The sequence below is a fragment of the Ricinus communis genome, chromosome 5 (assembly GCF_019578655.1).
Source record: "Ricinus communis isolate WT05 ecotype wild-type chromosome 5, ASM1957865v1, whole genome shotgun sequence".
In the NCBI taxonomy this organism is placed as follows: Eukaryota; Viridiplantae; Streptophyta; class Magnoliopsida; order Malpighiales; family Euphorbiaceae; genus Ricinus; species Ricinus communis.
Window position 1 is genome coordinate 21,441,491 of NC_063260.1, and position 20,531 is coordinate 21,462,021.

Below are 20,531 nucleotides of genomic sequence, written 5' to 3' on the forward strand. Positions count from 1 at the left end.
GGGGAGGGTTTTCGTCGTAGACCTTACTGAAAGATACCCAAATACTGCTTTCTATTTCTGCCGGACATGCAGTACTCATACTGCTGCATATTTTGATTATTTGGAACATGAAGATGCAGTAATCTCTCTCTCACTCTAATTGTTTTTCTTTTTGTTACTTCTTCATTGTTATTAACTCTAAAGCACTCTTTTTTCCTCCAAAAACTATGTAGATTAATGATCTATGGGGCTCTTTCAGAGATGTGTAAGCTACTTTTTTATTGCATTGGATTATTTCTTTAAATAATGTTGTAGTCTGACATTAAGATAAGACCGGTTTAAGAGTTTATATATACATATATTGCAAATTTACAGAATTAAACTTAATTTTTTCTTTTTGTGCTTAATGTCTCTAGTGTCAACTTGGTGTCTGTTGATACGCCAGAAACTTTTGTATCAGAGGCTAATGGCACTATCACAGCAAGAAAGCTTCACTGTACCAACTGCAGTAGGCACTTGGGGTACAAATACGTAAGACCATTTTGCCTATCTGTTTATTTTAGCAACTTCTCATTAATTTTAATACGAGAAATAAAAAAAAACTATGTAATAAAAATCCACGTGGAAGTGACTTCTAAATGTTCTTTTTATTCTTTTTTCTTTTTCTGATTGGGTGATATGTGCTGGTCTCTAGATCCGTGTTGAACAACCTACTTCAAGGATTAGAGTTGGAACTATTCTATTGAATTTGTAAGATATTTAAATACAATTGACTCCCAACTTCTGTTTATTTTGTTGCATAATTAAATAAATATCAACTTCTTAATTGGGTGTTTGTGATGGTTACAATGTAATCAGGTCGCAGTTAGGATTTCAGATTGGCGACCAGATCCTGGATGCAGACAGAATGAATGCACCACAGCAATGATAAATTGCTAAGGGAGCTATACAAGATAGTTGAGGAAAATTTTGCTACAAAAAATAAGATAATAATAATAATAATTATTATTATTATTACTATCATGTAATCTTCAGAAAGGTTTACAGCAATAAAACAATGGTTATTTTTATTTTTATTTCATTCCAATGTGTTCTGTTCATGAATGTGCTTAATTAATTTTACATGTTGCAATAGTGCAAATAGTATTTAACAAGTTGTAATTACTAATGCGAATAAGTTTTTAGGTTATGAGATTGCATTTCCAATTAATTAATGAATAATATATGTACGTAGCATTGGAAATAAAATAAAATATCTTATTCTTATTTGATCACTAAACTAAACAAAAAGGAAGTAACTTTAACAAACTATAAAGTGCCCTGTAAAATTATTCTCCATCCAAATCCTTCAACGGCCTATGATCAAATCTTTTAGATCATTTTTCTATTTATTCTATATGTTCCTATGTTAAACCAAAATAAATTACCAAGAACTAAAGGGAAAATCTAATTTATTAAGCTAAAGACACTGCAATAGGGCTTCTTACATAATGGAAACTATCGGTCCAAGTATACCAGCCGAAGGCATACTCATCCTTTTGATGCTTCTTTGCCATTTCAGGGTTTGCTGTAATTCTTATAGTGAAGCTTTTCTTCTGGTTAACATGATTGAAGTTCAAAATGCTCGGGGAAGCTTTTACGGAGAATCCCATCGGTGGCTTGGCAGTGAAGAAGTAGACACTGTTGCTAGCACCGACATTTCTCACACTTCTCTTAATAGTTACAGTGCCATTGAGTCTTGGAATTGCTATTGATGGATAATTGAGATTGTATGCTGGACTTAATTCTGTTGGACACTTGTATTTTGGGTCAATATCTTTGAGTCCGTAGTTGCAAAGGTAGTGAACATAGTCCTTGTATGTTGCATCATACACTAGACCAGGGTCTGCTGCCTTTGCCGGCCGGAACTGGCCTGAGCCAAACTGAAAAGGAGTCGCAGGCTCACCGGATGGATCAGTTATTGGTTGACCCTTGTTATTTTTCATCCATGCTGAGCATACAGTAATTGCTTAATTAGTTAAATAGAGAGCCATAATTGTCTTAGTTATACCATTAATAAATGTTGATAATTAAAAAAAAAGGAAGTTCACGTTTATTTACCTGTGGTCATGATGGCAGATCTTATAGCAGCACTGCTCCATGTAGGATGAATGGCTTTGAGAAGTGCAGCTGCAGCAGCCACATGAGGGCAAGCCATAGAAGTTCCTGAGTCAATATTAAACTTAACAGTTCGATTGTCAGTTGATAATTTTGTAGGAGGTGATGCTCCACTCCATGCTGCCAATATATTTACTCCTGGTGCTGAGATGTCAGGCTGTCATAATTATTCAATTAGGTTTCTATCATTCATGTAGTGCTAACATTTAACTCATTAAATATTATACTTTACCTTGAGAATATTAGGATCAATGACGTTCGGACCTCTGCTAGAGAATGCAGCCATAGAAGGTGCAGGTGAGTAATGCAAGACTGTCTTTGCCTTTCCAATGGTAGCTGTTGGATTCTCTGTAGACTTTATGTATTTAAGAATTTCAATTGCTTGATCAGAGGTGACTGCAGTTCCAGGAAGAACATGAGCATCCACAGATACATCATTGCCGTTTGCTGGGCTGTTTCCTAAGATATAACCAACACCTCCTGCTCTTTTCACTTCCATGCCTTTTCCAACTCTCATTCCAGCTCCTCTCATGCATAATACTATCTTTCCCTTCACCTTATCAGGAGAAAGTGAATTTGGGAGGCATTGGCTGCATGAGTATTTCACATTTAGTTGATCTGTTTTTCACGCACATGTTTGAATTGAAAGGAGAGAAGTAAATAGAAATATTAAAGAATAAGGATTTGATGGAGTGTACTTGGTTTCGTTCTGGAGGACGCCAGGGGCAACCATATCTGCTGCATACACTAATGGGTACATTTTGTCTAGCTTGTCTGGAGTCACAGTTTGTCCCTGAAATGAAATCAAATTCAACACAAACTTCGTGCACACTGAATTTCATCCAGCTAATCATTGTTAATTTCGTGAATCGGATTACTATATAGCGTGCAAGTGCATATAATTGCTAAATGAGAAACACCTTGTTCTGTGCACAAATTTATGTCTCCAGCACACATTTCTTGGTGAAAAAGATTTTTTTTTTTTGTTTTATAGGAAATGTGTTTACCATAATTGTCTTGCCATTGCCTAGCACAATAGGACCTAGAAAGGCACGGTCCAGAGTGCTAGCACCAACAGTAATAATCCATGGAGCAGGGTTAGACAAGGTACTAGGAGCAGGGCCTGCATTGCCAGCAGCACAAGCCACCACAATATTCTTCTTGGCAGCATGAAAGGCACCAATGGCAATGCCATCTTGTTCATATGGAACTGGCTGAGTAGTGCCAATGGACATGCTCAATACATGGACTCCATCGGCTATGGCATCGTCTATAGCAGCAAGCATATCTGCCTCATAACATGTGTTGCCATTCGCTTTTTCTTGGTTAGGAAGTGCCCAACATGCCTTGTATATGGCTAGATGGGCCAATGGTGCTCCACCAGAGGCAGTTCCTCGTGCAAATCCACCGTAAGCTGCTGCATCATGGACCCGGTTTCCGGCAACTGTGGAGGCTGTGTGAGTTCCGTGGCCGTCCATGTCACGTGGTGACCTGGAATCCTCCGAGACATTTAGTGCACCGTTATCTTGTTCAAATGCCTTGATGTAGTATCTAGCTCCAATTATTTTCCTGCAAAAATTGCGGTTATTATCTAGCAGGCTAATTGTGTAATTGAAATCCAAATATATAAAGTTAATTCAAAGATTTATAGCTATGATAAATTATCCGAAAACATAATAATTTAATTGAAAATGCAATTATTCAGTAATCATGTTTTCTTCATCAATTTTTCTTTATTAATTAGAATTGTCTTCTTAGTAGTAAGAACAAAAATATATCGATCAATATTCTTTGGACCTTCTTTCGCTTGTTTCTCCTGTCATGTATTTCTCTTCATAAAATAATGCTATATATTTAAAAATAATGCTGTAAAGCTCATTCTAAATGATTACGTTTGAACAAGAATATTAATAGTCTATTCTATGATTTACTCATGTAAAACTTACAATCATTTCATTTGGAAAGGCTAAAAATGGTGGGGTAAAGACAAATTAAAACTGATCATCAGGGTCAAAAGCTAACAAAAATAGACCTGGCTCAAATGCATAGGGCAAGAGTCGAAGGATAAGAAGAGTTCACAAGATAGCCATGAAAAGAAGACCAACAAACAGGAAAAGCAGGTTAGATGACCTTCTTTGTTTTGTTCTAATTGAAATGGACAAGCTAGAAATCATCCTCTTGCCACTACAAAATAAAATTATATGAGTGTAGAATCTAGGTCAGGGTGCAGGCCCATCTGAAGCTGTCAATCAGGAAGGATTTTGTAAAAGTTCCATTATATATAAAAGGAAAATTGTTCAGTAACAGTAATTTTATAGATAAGGTATCTTCTCGCTATTCTATATGAGGAATGAATGGTTAACCACATTTTTATACTATACTTCACTAAATGGAATTATTAATTTTTATGCTCTATGATTCTCCCCCCTAATTTGTGGGGAAGGTTGGAATATAAGATTCCATATCATTTGGAAAATAGTTAAATTTTGGTTTCTTTCAAATGATGTACGAGGGCAAGTGGTGAATGTCCGGACGGTTGAAAATGATATCTACTTTAGACTAGAGTACCCATCATTGAAACAAAGACAAGATTGGTCCACCATAAATTTTTATGTAAGAACATAATAAAGAAAAGGATGTTATCAATCTAGTAGGGCTCCTAAATTTGGACTGATCAGTAACAGCATGCATATGGATGATGTGAGAATTTTCCTTGACAAGAACAAAAAAAAAAAAAAAAAAAGAAAAGAAAAGGAAAAGCAATTCTTGCTATTGAGAAAAGGCGAACAAATTTGTACAAAACCATGCTGTAATAGCTAACCAATGTCACATAGAAGTATTATCTTTTTCAAATTTGACTCCAGGAGAAAGTAAATCATTTAACAGAAGAAAACTGGGAAAGTTAACAGAAAATTCTCACTTGTTACAATGGGAGGAGTTAAATCCAGGCCCAGCTTGGCAGATTCCCTTCCATGATTTGGGAATGGGTCCCATCCCTTCATCACTAAAACTCTTTGATTCTGGCCACACACCTTGATCATCAAAAACAAAATTTTGCATTATTTTTTTGTTAATGAAAAAACAACACTATCACATGCAATTATATTTATGCGAACCAATCAATTCATCACGTATTTCTATATACATTCATAGTGACTAAACTACAAAAGAAGATACGACATGGATCACATGAAAGAAGAGCAGAAACCAGCTAGAAATGCCCAAGAAAAGACAATATATACATAATGATTTATAAATGTAATTATATATATATATATATTTACCACTATCCATGACTCCAACAATGACTCGTTTGCCATATCCAGCTCTGAAAGGTAACTCTCTTTCCAAGTCAAAGTGACTATTGGAGTGGTGGACTTCTTCTCCTTCTTCCAACCCCACAAATTCCCATGACCTTGTTGTTTGCACTGAATATTTTCTTGGATGGCTTTCAATTACTGATTTTACTTCTTCCAATTCTGCAACAGAAACAATATCAACCCCAGGAACAGCAATAACATTATTCAGTATCATATAATATAATCTCATAAGCCAAAATGAAAACAGGCATAAAGCAGAAAATTTTAGATTATCAGAGAAATCTATACACGTACGTGACAGTTTGGAAGCTTGTTCTGGAGTTAACAATGCTGAAAATCCATTGATGCTGTTCTTGTAGCTGTAAAGAAGAGAATCTCTAGCTTCTTGTTCAGTTTCTTTAACGGAAAATAAATAAGAGACATGGGTTTCTTCTATTTCATGCAATGCTTTATCTCCACTGTGTTCTCCAAAGTATACTATGTAAACCTGTAATTTAATTACACAAAACGTTATTTCATGTAAAAGGAAAAAGGAAAAACAAAATAGAGTAAAAACATTCATAAAAAATCAATACGTATACAGAATTAAGCCACCTTTTTCTGTACACATGAGGCTAAAAGAGGAAGCAGAAAGAGAAAGAAAATTGAAATCCTCTTCATCTTTGGTTTGATGATGATGATGATGATGATGAAGGAGTTTTACACAGTATCGTATCAGTGTTGAGTAGATAAATGCGTATATTTATATGAGAATCAAAGTGATAGTTCAAATAAAAAACGGTCCCATATTTTTAGTAAATAATATTATATAGCCTGTAATTCATGGAAACAACCACACTGAAAAATGAAGAGTTATATTCGTTGTCAATCGCCATCTTACCACGTATTTGGTGCAAATTTTCCTATTTTTTCTGTATTTGGATATGGTAAGGAAAAGATTATTATTATTATTATTATTATTGATACTATAGAGTAGACTTCTGTTGATTAAACAGTTCCTGTTATTAGTTCATTTTTTTCTTACGTTGGAATGTCAAATGAATTAGTGTGTAAATCTTTAACCAATGAATTAAATTGTCTTTCTTTCTTTTTTACCAATACATATGTATAATGGCACGATCTGTTTAAAATAGTACAACTTCTCAACCCTATCATCTAAGTTTGAAAACCTGTTTTTCTCAAAAGAAAGTTCAAAGGAAACTGTTTCAGTTTAAGTGGTTAGAATTTCCATTTCTGTTTTCTCAATGCAAGTAATTAGGAGTAATCGCTATCAGATAATGCTTTCACTGTTTAACTATTGTTTTATCTATACGAATTACTTTTGCTTGTTAATATAATAAATAATAATTTATATATATTAATATTCTCACTATTCTTTGCTAAGCTAATATACAAAAGAATCAGATTCAATAATTGATGATTACACTTATCTGAATCTCAGGCTTTTCTCAACCTTTGTGGCCGTGTCTCATTTGATTTTATTATTCCAAAGGGACATCGAAAGAGACATTGAGAGTCTACTTTACTTTTTTTTTTTTTTTAATACTTCTTAAAATTATGGCAATCACCTCTTGCAGAATGGAGAAAAAGGTAATCGATGTTCCTTCTTCATTTACATTATGCCCAGCAATTAAGATTTTCATAACATTCTCTTTATGTTTTTCTAATCGTAATTATTCATATTATTATTATTTTTTTAATTATACATATTTTAATTAATAAAAATTTTAATTTTTTATTTAAAGATACTTTTATATATATAATATATTAACAATTCAATTAAAGATGTAATCGATAATATATTTTTATGATCAATATTATAAATATAATTAATATTTTTAGGATTAAAAATTATTATCTAATTAAAAGATAATATATTAGTTTATGTATTAGTAGAATAATTTATAATTTTCTTAATCTACGAAGATATATAAAATTAATTATAATTTTTTTAAATAGTATTTCATTTCACAATCACAGAAATATTATTTTTTTTTATAAATTTACCGATTTATGATAAATCATTAATTTATGCAAAAGCTTTTGTAATGTCATACCTTTTTTGTAACTAATAAAATCTATAAAAAAAAGTTTTATATGAAAAGAATGGTGATTATAATAAGGTGTGGTTGAGCAAATAAGAAAATGCTTTAGGGCCACTGCCCTACAAAGTATAAGATGCTTAGGCATGGGGCAATTGGGATTATAGATGCTGCCTTCCAACTCTGATGTAACTTGCCGTTTTGTGCAAAGTCTTCCAAATCTAAGCCTACGCATAAAAGAAAAGGACCACCAATTCCAAATCATACTAATTGAAGTTAATACAAAATAAAAATCAAGATTGAAAAAGAAATATCAAATACCGCTTAAGATTTGTCTACTGCCATTGAAAGTTGACTTCATTAGTTAGCCATTTCCCAAATTTGATAATCCATCCTTTGTGATGACACGATCAAGCCTCAAATCATACACATGCTTAATATTCAATTCTTAACGAATTACTTATAAACATAAAAAGAAAATCTAACTCAAATCTTACAATGAGTGATCTTAATTTTGAAAATGAATGAGGTTCATCCTAATCCTGTTAAGAAGAGGACTGTCTGAGAAATCTTAGTAAGGTATGATCATTTAAATCCGTTTAAGGCTTAAACAAACTTAAATCGTCTCTATCTTGCACTTCTGTATTGGATTTATCTATTTCAGGATAAGCATAATACAAGGTCGTCTTTGTTCATTCATTCTCATCTGGTCCACGCTCATATCATTGTCTTTTAAAACATCAAAATCCTCAACATTCCTTCTCCCTTTTAAATTTCAATGCGTAGAGTGGACAATCTAGGAAGGCAAATTGGGCGCTTTGATAATAATAATCTATCATGTCATTCGCGTTTCGAGTATCAAACCTTTTGAAACCGTAGATTTTATTGTGTCTGTTTGTATAGAATCTTTTGTTTTAGGTTGACAATCATAATAATATAAATTGGGATCAGCCGTTGCATGCCATGCGAGTGATGGCAACAACCTTGTCAAAATAGATGTGGTGCGCAATTCCTGAATCACTATTAATGCCCCATGTATTTTGGATTTTTCCATTATCTCAAAAACGGATCACAAGCTGACCCATAAATTTGACTTGTTTACTGCTATACAACTCCAAATTATATATAATTCTATTTTGATTCATGTTTGTAAGTCGACCTCACGATTGGAAGGGGTTGCTACAGGAATAAAACAAAAGCTGCAACCCGTGAACCATAGAATAATAATAATAACAAAAAGCATTAATGAGGATGGTCTCTTATACTCTGCCTGTTGTAATTTGCTTGCAATTCTTCGCAACCAAAAAATAATGAAAAATCTACACAAGAATCACTACGCATCTTCAACTGCCTGCATGTGACACAAAAATCCAATTTTGTCCATCATAAATTAGCTTTATAGGCCATATGAAACCCAAAATTGGCCATGTCTCATTGCTCTGCAGCATAAGCTTCTCCTTCTGAGTTCTCGCAATCCAAAAAAAGAAGGTTCTGCCTAGCTTCCATTTTACACCTTTTTTTTTTCCTTTCTCCTGTGAATTTTCACCATCAATTTTTCTTTTTCCTTCAATAATTTCTGCAGAAAAGAAAAAAATCAGGATTTCAAACCTCACCCGCTGCAGTATGAGGCACACACTCTTGACTGAGCTACTATAGCAGTATAGCCAATGGCTCACCCACAAAACTTTTCCCGCTCAAAAACCATGTAATGATTATTACTCTTTACTTTCTAGTCTAACTACTTCCATGCACAATTATCGACATCAGCTAATAGTTTTTCTTTTCTTTCCACCTGAAATATAATCCTTGTATCATTGAATTTAAGGAGGATTTACATCTAACTGTAGCAAATAAGAGAGTGACGTTTAGACACCCAGTCTGCCACTTCGTTACAACATCTGTTAATATGAACAAAAGAGCAAAAAGAAAAATCTCAAATGTAGTCTGAAATTCTTTTCCCCATTAGAATTGTAATGTCAAGAATAAAATGAATTTTTCTCATCATATACTTTCTTGTTTCTATATTTGATGCCACTGTGTACTCCAAACCCAAAATTACATGCTCTTGCAAGACGTCCAACTACTGGAGGCACAGATACTGTAAGGAAAGAAATTATATGCAAAATGCTGTTTAAATGCCTTTAAAAGCTGTCGGACGAATAAAAGCTGTCGACAAAGCTTTTATATGCACAAAAAAGAATAGACAGCTCTCAATTGAGCCACAAGTATATCATTCCTTCAAGCTCCTTATTAGCATCTCAAGATCTCAAAATCTCCAATTAGAGAATGCACCACACCTGGCAGACTGATATCAACTTAATGACGAGGAATCTGCCAGCTCCTTTAAGAGTGTGACAACATCTTCTGAAGTTCCAAGGAGATATCTAGCATTTGATCGCTTTCGTGAAACAGCACAAGAGAAGTAGTTCTCCCCCTTGAGATCAAGTACAGAAGAACCCTCATGCACTGAAATCCTCTCGCGTACAATAGGTCGCCAAGCAGCACTGCCGATACTGCTCTTTTCTAGAGTTGACAAAGAGCGCTGTTTCTTAAGGTGAGCCTTGGAACGGCTTTTACCGCAGGGAATCTTTGGCAAAGGTGAAACAAGATGGTCCGGTGACCTGGATCGTGCTACAGCAGGTGATTCAATAGGAAGCTCTGGCTCGAAAAAGGTATAGATATCTTCATCCTGAACCAATGAATCCAAAAATAAACTATTGCTTACACTATGAATTATAAGTGCTTCAAAGACAATGTTTTGTTCTAGAGTGGAGCACAAGACGCAACAGGCATGATAACCGTAGCTTCTTGTAGAAGTTTACAGATCAATACTTAATTACATACTATGCCATCCCATCTACAGCAACAATATACCATGCTATTACCGAATGCGCCAGAAAATTGTCTGTGCTTCAGAAATGGCAGGGTTACTGGAAAGTTGTTCATGAAGGTATAACCCATATTTCGTCAGTAAGATTTTCCAACTTACATTGAATTCAAGTTCTATTAGCAAGTGGAAAAGTTGCACTTCTAGAAAATCCTAAACTCGTTCAAGTAAAGGGAACTTCTACACTAACCTTTTCTTTTTTTTAACAAGTGAACTCTTTACCTTCTAATAATTAAGTTTGAAATGGAAAATTATAATAAGAAAGGACAAATTTAGAAATAAAGTAAAAATATAATGCAACTTCAAATTAACCTATATCTATCCCAGTTAAAGTTGGACCAATCCTAATTGGGTTGGCCACTCTGCAGGTGGCCCCTGCAGCCTAAAAACAACGCTACGCTTAACTTGCTCTTAGGCCTAACCAAATTACAGCTTATCTTTGGTTGGATGACCATTAATCTATCTTGGACCAATATATTGGCAATACGTTGCACAGGCCCATGTTTGCCCATGCTTTTCCCAGGCCGACCAATCACATACAAGTGCCAAACTGTCAATTCTAGGTGTTGACAAAAGCGTGTCCTCACTGCACCTTCCTACTGTGAGAAAATGCATTCTTACTTCCATTGTTTCGAAGAATAGGCTGTTCCCTTGTTTCCTTTCTGGAATCTTGCATCAGTACGACTGGCAATGTAGTCATGATTCATCTACATATTAATTTTTCATTTGATGACTGGGCTAGCCATTAAATAAAACTTGACAAATCAGCCAGAACCTATGATATCAGAGGCTAGCCCGGAACCTACTGACTACTGAGCATATTTTATTTAATCCATAACTGAATAATAATCAGCATCAAAAGAATATGAATGAAGATAATTTTAGAGCATAACAAGGGAATAATCCCTTTAATATTAAACAATACTAAAGATCATTCCACTATTTAAAGGTGCTGGTTGAGTATCACTAACTGTACTGAACGTGAAATTGAAGGTTACTAAAAGCACCATACAAGGGAAAAGGAATTATACCTTTGCCAGAAAGTGGCCAACACAGAGCACATAATCAATGGGTGCTTTCATGCCTTGGTTATGAACAATTTCACCTAAAATACGATCTATTGCTGCACCCTGTAATAGTTGGAACAATCACATGAGTAATGTGGTTCTGGTTAATCACATAGCAGAGTTGTGGGTCTAATAGCAAATCACAGGCACATACCTTTGTAACACCAACTGCTCGAACCTCAACAGATCGGCCACCTTGAACAACATCAACAGCTGCATTAGAGATTGGGCCTGTCCAGAGATGCTGCAGCATATCCCTTGCTTGAAGCCTTCCAAACTCTACATCTGAATTTTTCATACTAAAGAAAATTAAACAAACGAATTGTTATAAAAACTGCTAATTATTTTTTCCAACAGAATATACATATGCATATGCATCTCCCTATATATGCATATGCATGAAGGAATATGTGCTTTAGTACCTATATATACACATAAAATTCATCCATTTATAAGCACATCTAAAATTTTCACAGAAAACCTTTCCAAATCCATAATTTCCTTCACTTGGACGACAGAACTACAGACAAAGTGGATAACATAGTTTACATGATAAGTACCTGCATACTTGTAATTCCATACAAGAGAAGTTTCACGAAGCTCAAAATGAGATCGAGGTGTTCTTTCTGTAAAATACTCGAAAACATGCTGAAATCATAAATAAACATAGGAAGTTTAGGGTCCGGCAGACCTCAGATGAAATAGCCATTTCCTGGTGAATCTCACATACCTTTACACTGTCAACCCAATCCATATTGAGATTTTCTGGCATTGTTGTCATCCATTCTCCCCTTGTAAGCCGTAAAAACATCCCATTTTCTGCTGCCAACCACATATTGTATTCTCCAAAATTCTGCACAAGAAGTTGTTAGTCTGGAAGCATAATATGCAAAGGGCTAGGACGGTAACTTGAGAAAGGAGAGTACTTCATCCAGAATGGTTCTATCACTTCCACTGAGGACAACAACAGTTGTCTTTTCATCACTGCAAAGTTTCCTTAAGGGTTCTTTTAACTCTGGGTGCAATCTAGGCTCCATTTCTCTAATTTGACCACCCCTTCTTCCTAAGGTGTCAACTAGTTCAGTTAAAGTTGCATTAAATCCCTGTAATAAGATGCACGGAGATGAAGGTGATTTAACAAAAATATCCTACAAATGCAAATAAAAATTATATATATAAATTATACAGATTACAATAACCACTTCACAGACTTGTAAACAGCTTTGTTAGACAGATAGCAATCTTTCATCATCAATATCATCTCCATAAACTTTAGCAATTACTGATAAAAATAGGCAGTCAGCTCTGGGTTGCTCAATTAAATTGCAGTATCCAAAAATAGATTCCATAGAAGTACACCAGGGCACTATAGGAAATAAAAGAAGATCAATCAACATGATTTTCTACCCTTTGTACATTGGTATCACTTTCTTGGTGGACTTTCAGTTATTTTTCCTTTGTCATTTGAAAACTAATTCATTTAAGGTTACGTAAGACCACATTAAAAAAATTGGAAGCAAGGGTGTTTCAAATTTATTTTTTAAAAAATATTCATCTCACTAACATCACTACATTACATCATTCATCTCTAACATTCACTTAAAAAAGAGTGTGAAAAGAAAAATGAAGTCTAGAAACTCAATTCACGAGATCACATTACTATAGTTATATGGCCATTTCATATTTTGATGTTGTAAGAGGTTCAAGGACATACCAGGATGAGCAAACGATTATTTGATATCAAATATCGTTCAATTGCAATTTGGTGAGGAAGCAAGGGCAGGACTTGTCTTGTTCTTAACTGAGCTTCGACAATGGTATCATTGAGTTCACTGCAAAAGGTGAACTTCATAATTAGAACTAAATGACAGAACATAAAGAGAAATTTTTTCACTGCTATGCATAATACACAAATACTTAATTTAAAGAATAAGACAACAATTAGAAAAAAATAACATGAAAATGAATGATAATAAACATTAATAGCAATATCTGCATATCTGAGCTCTATGAATAATACATAATATAGATTTCTAGCATGCGTGATACAGCCACTGAAAGAGTTTTTCTTTTTTCTTTTCCTTTTCCAGAATTAGAATTTGAGATTTAAACCCAAGAAAACATAAAAGGTCTCAGCAATGAGATACAGTGAGCACCTTACAAAGGTTGCAGCCCACTCTTGCGATGTGTGAGTTGTCACATGCCTGAAATTATGGTTGTGCCTTTTTTCTCTTTCATCCGCTGGCATATTCAAAGCATAACCAATCGACGCAGCTACTTCTGTAATATTCCATGGGTTCACCAGAAGAGCACCAGCACCAAGAGACTGTGCTGCTCCTGCAAACTAGAAATTGAAGAAAGGCAAATGTAAAATTAAAAAATAGATTTTCTCAACCACATTATTTGCCTCAGTAAAATAAGAATGATGAATCCAAGTACCATTTTTCTTTGTTTCTTTTAAGCTCATTTTGCAATGCAATCCCAGAAAAGCGAGAGAGCATTTTCCAAATCACATGCCAGGGTATAAGTTAGAAGAAAACAGCTTTTTGTACCTACTAATAGAACTTTGTAGCTCCTCAAAACCTATATTCACCATGGTTCTTTAACTGACAACAGCTAAATTCCAATAGTTTTCTGATGGTATGATTACTAGAAAGATTTTCGCTTTAAAATTTTCTCCACTATCTGACACAAAATTTCGCGTAAAACTAGTATTTCCAAAGACACTATAACAAGATATCCTTCCCAAACCTTATGTAACAATAATTCTGAAAGTTTACATGCTCATTTGCTCAATTGCCCGAATCTAAGAGTGTTGCAATATGCAATTGCGCATTTGGGATCGACACTTGCTATTGATACTCGACCTACATTAATCCTCTATAAAAGTCCAAACTCATAGGCAGGTGCAACCTTTAATTCTAGAAATCTCTCATTTACACCCAAGAACAAAGACTGTAGACTGTACCACAATGAGCAACCGAGATCATCTGGATATACGGTCAAGCTTTGGGAATGAACTACCTAAGATTTGTATTTTTTAACTTCCTCCAAGACATGGACCAACTATGGATAAAGAAGGAGTGGGCATGTTACGCTATAGCTGACACTTCTAGATTGATTTAATTTAGCAAGAAGTATAAAATATGAAGCATAAAAACAATTCCTGGAGGATGACATCGGCTGTATCCTTCAGATCTTAATCCTCTTGCAACGATACGGACTCGAGGAGATTTAAAAAATTTAATTACCTCACTCAGAATGAGGACCCCTTTCTTGAATGCTTGGCAGGCAACAAACTCGTAACTCACAAGATTCATTCCATCTCTTAAAGATGTAACAAGTGCCACATCTGGATTAGAAAATTTGAAATTTAGAAAGAGAGTAAGAAAGAATCATTTATGTTCAAGCCTCAAAAAAATGCAAATGATCCATATAGCTAATGGCAGCATCAATGTTCAAGCCTCATATCAATATGACTTCCAACAACCATATAAATGTGATCCATTCAATAAATTGATTGGAACCCCACCCAAAACCCCCACCCCATCAAAACGTATATAAATCAAAGAATAGGAGCACAAAAGGTGAAAATAATGTTGATAAATAATATCTTAATATTACCTAGAACATCTTATTGTAAAATTTACATGTAATTAAACGCTTCCTAATTATTTCCTTCTGAAACTATATCAGTTCATTCATTATGTTTTGAAGAAGCAAAGATGAAAAAAATAAAAAACCCAATTAGTTATTGAACAAGAAAGCATCCAAAACAAAATTACTATTCCAATAAAAACAGGATCATAAACTTAAAAGAAAAGCGTACCGGTAACAGCATATAGTGCACACAATGCATGAAAATCAAGAGATCGATCCTGTAACAGCGTAGCAAATGCGTTAGATGTTGTTACATGATAAGTCAAAAACTAAAGGGGCTAAAAAAAATATGTTATTAAATTCTAAGAGAAGGTTTTTACTGATTCATATTTTTAAGATATATAATGCCATGCCTCATCATGTACCGAGTGCCAATTCATTGCATAGTGAATAACAAATCAAAACATTTTATCTTGCTGAGCTTTCATAGTTCCAAGCACAAATGTCAACAGAGAAGAGGATAATTTTGGAATGGAGGTATTGGAAAATTTTGGTGAATTGTTCATTTTGATATCCGGTTTAAAGATGTATGCTTCCGGTCCTTTTATTGGCTACAGGAAGACAGTGCAGTTTCCGCTTCTCCTATCTATTGTGGATGGAAGCTCTGGACTATTCCTTCCATCATGCAGTTCTAGTGACAAGAATGAAATTACTAACATATGGACGAACCAGATGATGTATTGGAACAGCTGTAAGAGTTCCAAATCTTCCATTAATGCGTCCCACAATCTCATGAACCTGGCTTGTGAGCTTTTGATCTGTAAACACAAAACTAATCAGTCAATACTAGATCTCAATCCAAAATAATATAGGAATTAGGGAAAGAGGAAAAGAGAGTAAAAAATGAATGAGATCTGTGCTAAAAATTGCAATAAATTCCAGAGAAGAAATACCATTGCTACATCTAAAGTACAAACGTTCTTCTAGAAATGGAACATAATATGCTAGCTACAGTTTTTTTTTTCCTATTAATCTTGTTTGTTTAGTATTTCTTTGTTCTTTTCCAATTCTCTTTTTTAATTGATATTCTTTCATGATTTCAAATAGCTGTCCCAGATATTACAAACATAACAAAACAAGGTTAAAAAATATCCAGTTATCTAAGGTATTATCCTACATTACATCATTACACCTATCTTTCCATAAAACCTTTTCTAATAAATAATTTAATGCAATAGGAAATCAACTCATACTTAACTGGCATCTTCCAGATCTTCATTATTTCTTCAACATATTGCACTAAGACCTATTTCTTAACTGGAACTGGATTGATAAACAGCATTCGAAATCTAAATCTGAGTTCCAGGTCCTATAACTAAAGCCCCCATCATATGTAATACACCTCTATTCATAACTTCAGATAGGAGAAAGCATGCAGTTACATATATATAGTGGAGAATATAAATTACACTCAGGAACATCTGTCCTTGTTGGTACAGCAATTTGCAGCAAAACTACTTTATCACGCCAGTCAGGATTTTCCTCAAGGAACTCTTCAAATGCCAAAATCTTCTGGGGAATTCCTTTGATCATATCAAGACGATCAACTCCTAACATTACCTGCCCATAAAAGTAACTGCCAGTAATCAAAGAGTAAAACCAGGTAAAACTGGTAAATCTAAGACTGCACAAATGCGAACTAGGAATAATTGACTTGAGTTTACAAGACTGGATAAATTATTTGATCATGTTAGATTAGCCAACACCTTCCATTATGTTCACATGGTCAAATAGTTACAGGACTACTAATAAGATAAATCTCACATATAACAAGAAGACCCAAACCTTTCTGCCAGCAAATCTTTCCTTCAGTTCTTTCATGTGTTCCTGGACCTGAGGGAGTTCAAGAGCTCGGATGAACCGGTCGGAATCTATCCCGATAGGAAACTGTAGTTTCAATCTCCCAAAAACAAAATGTTGACATCATGAGGAAGGATCAGAGTGTTGAAATGCACTGATATGTAACTCTGAGAAGATCCATTATAAAGCAACATGTTTGCAGGTGCGTAGATAAAGAAAGAACAAGTGGTCAGCTAATATACCGCAGCCACACGAGTTAGTTTTCCCTGATCCTCTACTCCTTCAGGTGTACCCTCAAGTCCAAGGATGCGGGTACAAGCACTGACAAAATGTCTCGCATAATCATATGTGTGGAAACTGGAATGAGATCCAACCATTAGAAACTAAGACCTGGAAAATAGCTCTTCTACTGAGTTAAAATTATGTGTTAGCAAGATCCTCATTAATTCTGACCAGAATGTGCCACAGCTGAAACCATGTGGTTTATTCATAAGCATAGATAAAGAGGGCAGGTAAAAATCATTTTCCTCCTAACATGCAGGATTAGACAAGGAGCGTCAAGCATAGCCAACTGAAAATAATTTCTAGTCTGTCAGCAATAAATTCTGATTCCTAGAGTTCTTGAATATCATGCCAATGCATGGAGCACAATGAATAAATAATCATATGTTTTGTCTGCAGGGAAACAGGTAAGAAGACTGATGTACAATGATCTATGCAAGGCCAATGACAACATCAAATCCTAAGCTGTACTATCAACGACTTACCCAACTAAATCAGCAGCAAGAACAGATCTCAACAACTCTGTGCGAGATGGTAGCATCCTATGTATTTCTGAGGAAGGAAAGGGTGTGTGGAGAAACCAACCAACTTTCATATTACTGTTATGTTCTTTCAGACATTTGGGAAGAAACATTAGGTGATAATCATGACACCAAACAACATCTCCCTCTTCGTAATGTTCATTTACAACATCAGCAAACATTTGGTTAGCCTTCTTGTATGCATCAAACTGAGACTGAAAACTACGGGTGGTTGCTAGGCGGTCTTCTTGTGGAAGTCCAAGATAATGGAAAAGCGGCCACAGAATGTTGTTACAATAACCATTATAATATTGATGAACAACATCTTCATCAAGAAAAACTGGGATGCATCTCTGCAATTAATATAGCAAAATTAGGAAGAGAGGGATTGAGCACATGAATTTGGAGGAGAAGGTACTGGAATGGGAAACTGGGACAAATAGTTATTAACATAGTTCTTCAAGATCATAGAAAATAAATACAGGGAACTTAGATTCGAACAAAGACTTTAGGACCTTTTCAGCCAAAGCCTTAGTTAGTGCTTTTTGCCCAATTTCATCATGTACATTTACACCAGCCCAGCCAATCCATCTGGCATCAAATTCTTTCACACCTTCAAGAAAATAATAAGGCATCAAACTGTATGCACTTAAGAAGTAAAAAGTGAATAAGAAATGGAAAAGACAGGGGAATAACCTGCATGAAACAATTTAAACAAAACCATAGCAAAAGATAATCATACATAAAAAGTAACTGCATAACCCCACAGGAACTGAAAAGCTGGTCAAGAAAGAATGTTAGCTATAACTCACCCAAAAGTGCACTGACCAGACCCCCTACACTTATCTCAAGTTGCCATGAATCCTCACCCCGCCTGACTGCAGACACTGGCAACCTGTTGGCAACCACTAACAAACGTTGTTTTGGATGTCCATCTGGCCATTCACATCCATCAACCCCCTCTAATAATGTTCCCTCATGAAGTGGACCACTATTTTCAGTCTCATTTAAAACTGAATCATTGGCGAAGAGCTCTTCTACGATATCTTCACCTAAATCATCATTTGAATTGAAAATCCTGTTGAATTTTCGAAGCTCCCTATCGCGCAAAAGCCTTTCCAATCTAGTTCTGGGAGTGACGGGAGCACAACTGTTGCCTGGCATATGCTTGTTTAGCATCAAAACCTGCAATTTAGAAACTGTAGTCCTTGACATGGTATGTTATTTTCATCTAAGAACTGCTTAAAGAACAGATGTTGAAGAAAAACATTTCATCGAATACAATGCATTTTACATTATTGCATATATTGCATTGCAAGCATGGCAACATGTACATATTAATCAAATGGCAAGTTATGTTTCATCTACATTATTTTCTTTTCCAAATTCTCAATTCATGAGAATCAAAGCAATCACTCGTCAAATTATCAGTAATCTAATTAAACGATAAGGAAAAAGACGCCATAATTTAATGATACAGTAACCCAAGAAGAAAAGATGCACTCCATGTAGATAAGTTAACACAATAACACATAAACCAATTCAGATGGATAACAAGAAGTATGAAAAACACTAAAACACTTCAAGAGAACACGATCAAAACTTCCCGTTAGAGCCAAACACCAAGAAATACTACAAGAGCGCATTTATAATGGCATTCTTTGAAATTAAAAACAAGAACCCATTTTCACAAAAACAAAAACGAACCCAGTACACAAAATATAATAAAATGAAAAAAGAGAAAGGACCCAGTTGCGTGTTGTTACCAGAATATCAAGAAAAGAAATGTAGTAGATCTCCTAAAATGGATAAAAAGCATACGTTGAAGGGCAAAGATTGAACAGAGTGAGTAGCGTTATAGTATAGCAAAAGAAGCGCGTCAGAAGGGCGCCATATGGAGACGAGAGAAAGCAAGCTGGCTAACCGATATTTTAGGAAATAGCTGTGGTGAACAAGCCAGATGTATATCACAAAAATCTCACCTCTATATTTGTATGTGATCAAAGGCAGCAAAAATTTATATGTATGTATTTATCCAAATAAAATGTTTGATAGAAGAATTGATGATGTTGGCCATGCAAATGATAACTGAATTAAAAAAAACGATAATAAATAAATAAAAAACTTTGTTTTATTAATAATAACAATTATTATTAATTATTATTATTATACATGGAAACAATACATGGAACCCCACTATGGAATCAAGCTAGTGAGAGAGATAATGTGAAGAGGAAGTTGTTTGTAGTATGTCCATCATTATATTTGGATTTTGGTACTTATTCTTTTTGCCTATTACCATCAAATCTATCTGCTTCCTCATATTCCAAGGGAATATTATATTTTTCTGCCTCAGTTGATCAATATAATATATACATGCACTAGTTTAGTATCCACGGTTTGAATTTCAAGCTAAATGTCGCACTCAAATTTTAATTTTGATACTTTAGAAGAAGGAAAAGTCATAATCAGGCCCCTAAACTTTTTGCTTTTAGCATTGGGTCATCAAAGTATGTTTGCATTTATCAATAATTTATGAACTATTGGGAATATATAATTTTTTCTTTTGTTATTCCTTAGAACTGCAAAATAGGAAATAATTAATCTTTTACAGTTATATAAAGAAAATAAATTTATACCACTCGAACTAAACCTCCCTGACTCCTATATGTAAACATATCATATTACTTTCTTTTATTAATCAGATAAAAAAAAAATTGAACTTTCTGTTATGTTTATCTATATAAAATATATAACATCAGGAAATTTTTGTTGGCGCTGTGGGTTTTCGACACGTTGCATATGCATAGATTTAT

At 34.5% G+C, this 20,531-nt stretch overlaps 2 protein-coding genes and 1 long non-coding RNA gene across 10 annotated transcripts; 1 reads left to right on the forward strand and 2 right to left on the reverse strand.

Annotated features, from left to right (window-relative positions):
• Positions 1-1,215: 1,215 nt before the first annotated feature.
• On the reverse strand, positions 1,216-6,223 carry LOC8267210 (subtilisin-like protease SBT5.6). Its single transcript, XM_002522251.3, has 9 exons — positions 6,051-6,223; positions 5,751-5,943; positions 5,421-5,615; positions 5,057-5,168; positions 3,144-3,705; positions 2,835-2,929; positions 2,369-2,726; positions 2,080-2,293; positions 1,216-1,969 (listed from the first exon to the last, which is right to left on the reverse strand). The coding sequence occupies exons 1-9, from the start codon at positions 6,114-6,116 to the stop codon at positions 1,434-1,436; spliced, it is 2,331 nt and encodes a 776-aa protein (XP_002522297.2). The 5' UTR covers positions 6,117-6,223; the 3' UTR covers positions 1,216-1,433.
• Positions 6,224-8,634: 2,411 nt separating this feature from the next.
• Positions 8,635-10,493, forward strand: LOC125370161. The gene is made up of 2 exons (XR_007216061.1): positions 8,635-8,986; positions 9,081-10,493. It is a non-coding gene; the product is annotated as an uncharacterized LOC125370161 (long non-coding RNA).
• Positions 9,473-19,702, reverse strand: LOC8267209 (alpha,alpha-trehalose-phosphate synthase [UDP-forming] 1). Of its 8 annotated transcripts, none has more exons than XM_048374774.1 (18): positions 19,537-19,702; positions 18,528-18,900; positions 18,231-18,328; positions 17,680-18,068; positions 17,155-17,269; positions 16,898-16,999; positions 16,522-16,672; positions 15,782-15,870; positions 15,282-15,330; positions 14,704-14,804; positions 13,609-13,796; positions 13,167-13,284; positions 12,379-12,555; positions 12,183-12,305; positions 12,013-12,100; positions 11,607-11,737; positions 11,417-11,515; positions 9,473-10,187 (listed from the first exon to the last, which is right to left on the reverse strand). In XM_048374774.1, the coding sequence occupies exons 2-18, from the start codon at positions 18,892-18,894 to the stop codon at positions 9,810-9,812; spliced, it is 2,763 nt and encodes a 920-aa protein (XP_048230731.1). In that variant the 5' UTR covers positions 18,895-18,900; positions 19,537-19,702; the 3' UTR covers positions 9,473-9,809. The 8 variants fall into 8 exon arrangements, 6 of the variants coding, with proteins under 6 accessions (XP_048230731.1, XP_048230732.1, XP_048230729.1 ...); XM_048374775.1 differs by having other exon boundaries at positions 18,528-18,914; XM_048374772.1 differs by having other exon boundaries at positions 19,482-19,702.
• Positions 19,703-20,531: the final 829 nt, after the last annotated feature.

Excerpts from the sequence above, each read along its gene's own strand:
- LOC8267209 (XM_002522250.4), bottom strand. The coding sequence starts at position 18,930 with ATGTCAAGGACTACAGTTTCTAAATTGCAGGTTTTGATGCTAAACAAG. Across the intron at positions 15,331-15,781 it reads CTGTTCCAATACATCATCTG|GATCGATCTCTTGATTTTCA; the intron begins GTTCGTCCATAT and ends ACGCTGTTACAG. Across the intron at positions 11,516-11,606 it reads GAGCAGTTGGTGTTACAAAG|GGTGCAGCAATAGATCGTAT; the intron begins GTATGTGCCTGT and ends CAACTATTACAG.
- LOC8267210 (XM_002522251.3), bottom strand. The coding sequence starts at position 6,116 with ATGAAGAGGATTTCAATTTTCTTTCTCTTTCTGCTTCCTCTTTTAGCC. Across the intron at positions 5,616-5,750 it reads ACAAGCTTCCAAACTGTCAC|AATTGGAAGAAGTAAAATCA; the intron begins GTACGTGTATAG and ends TTTCTGTTGCAG. Across the intron at positions 3,706-5,056 it reads AACTCCTCCCATTGTAACAA|GAAAATAATTGGAGCTAGAT; the intron begins GTGAGAATTTTC and ends CAATTTTTGCAG.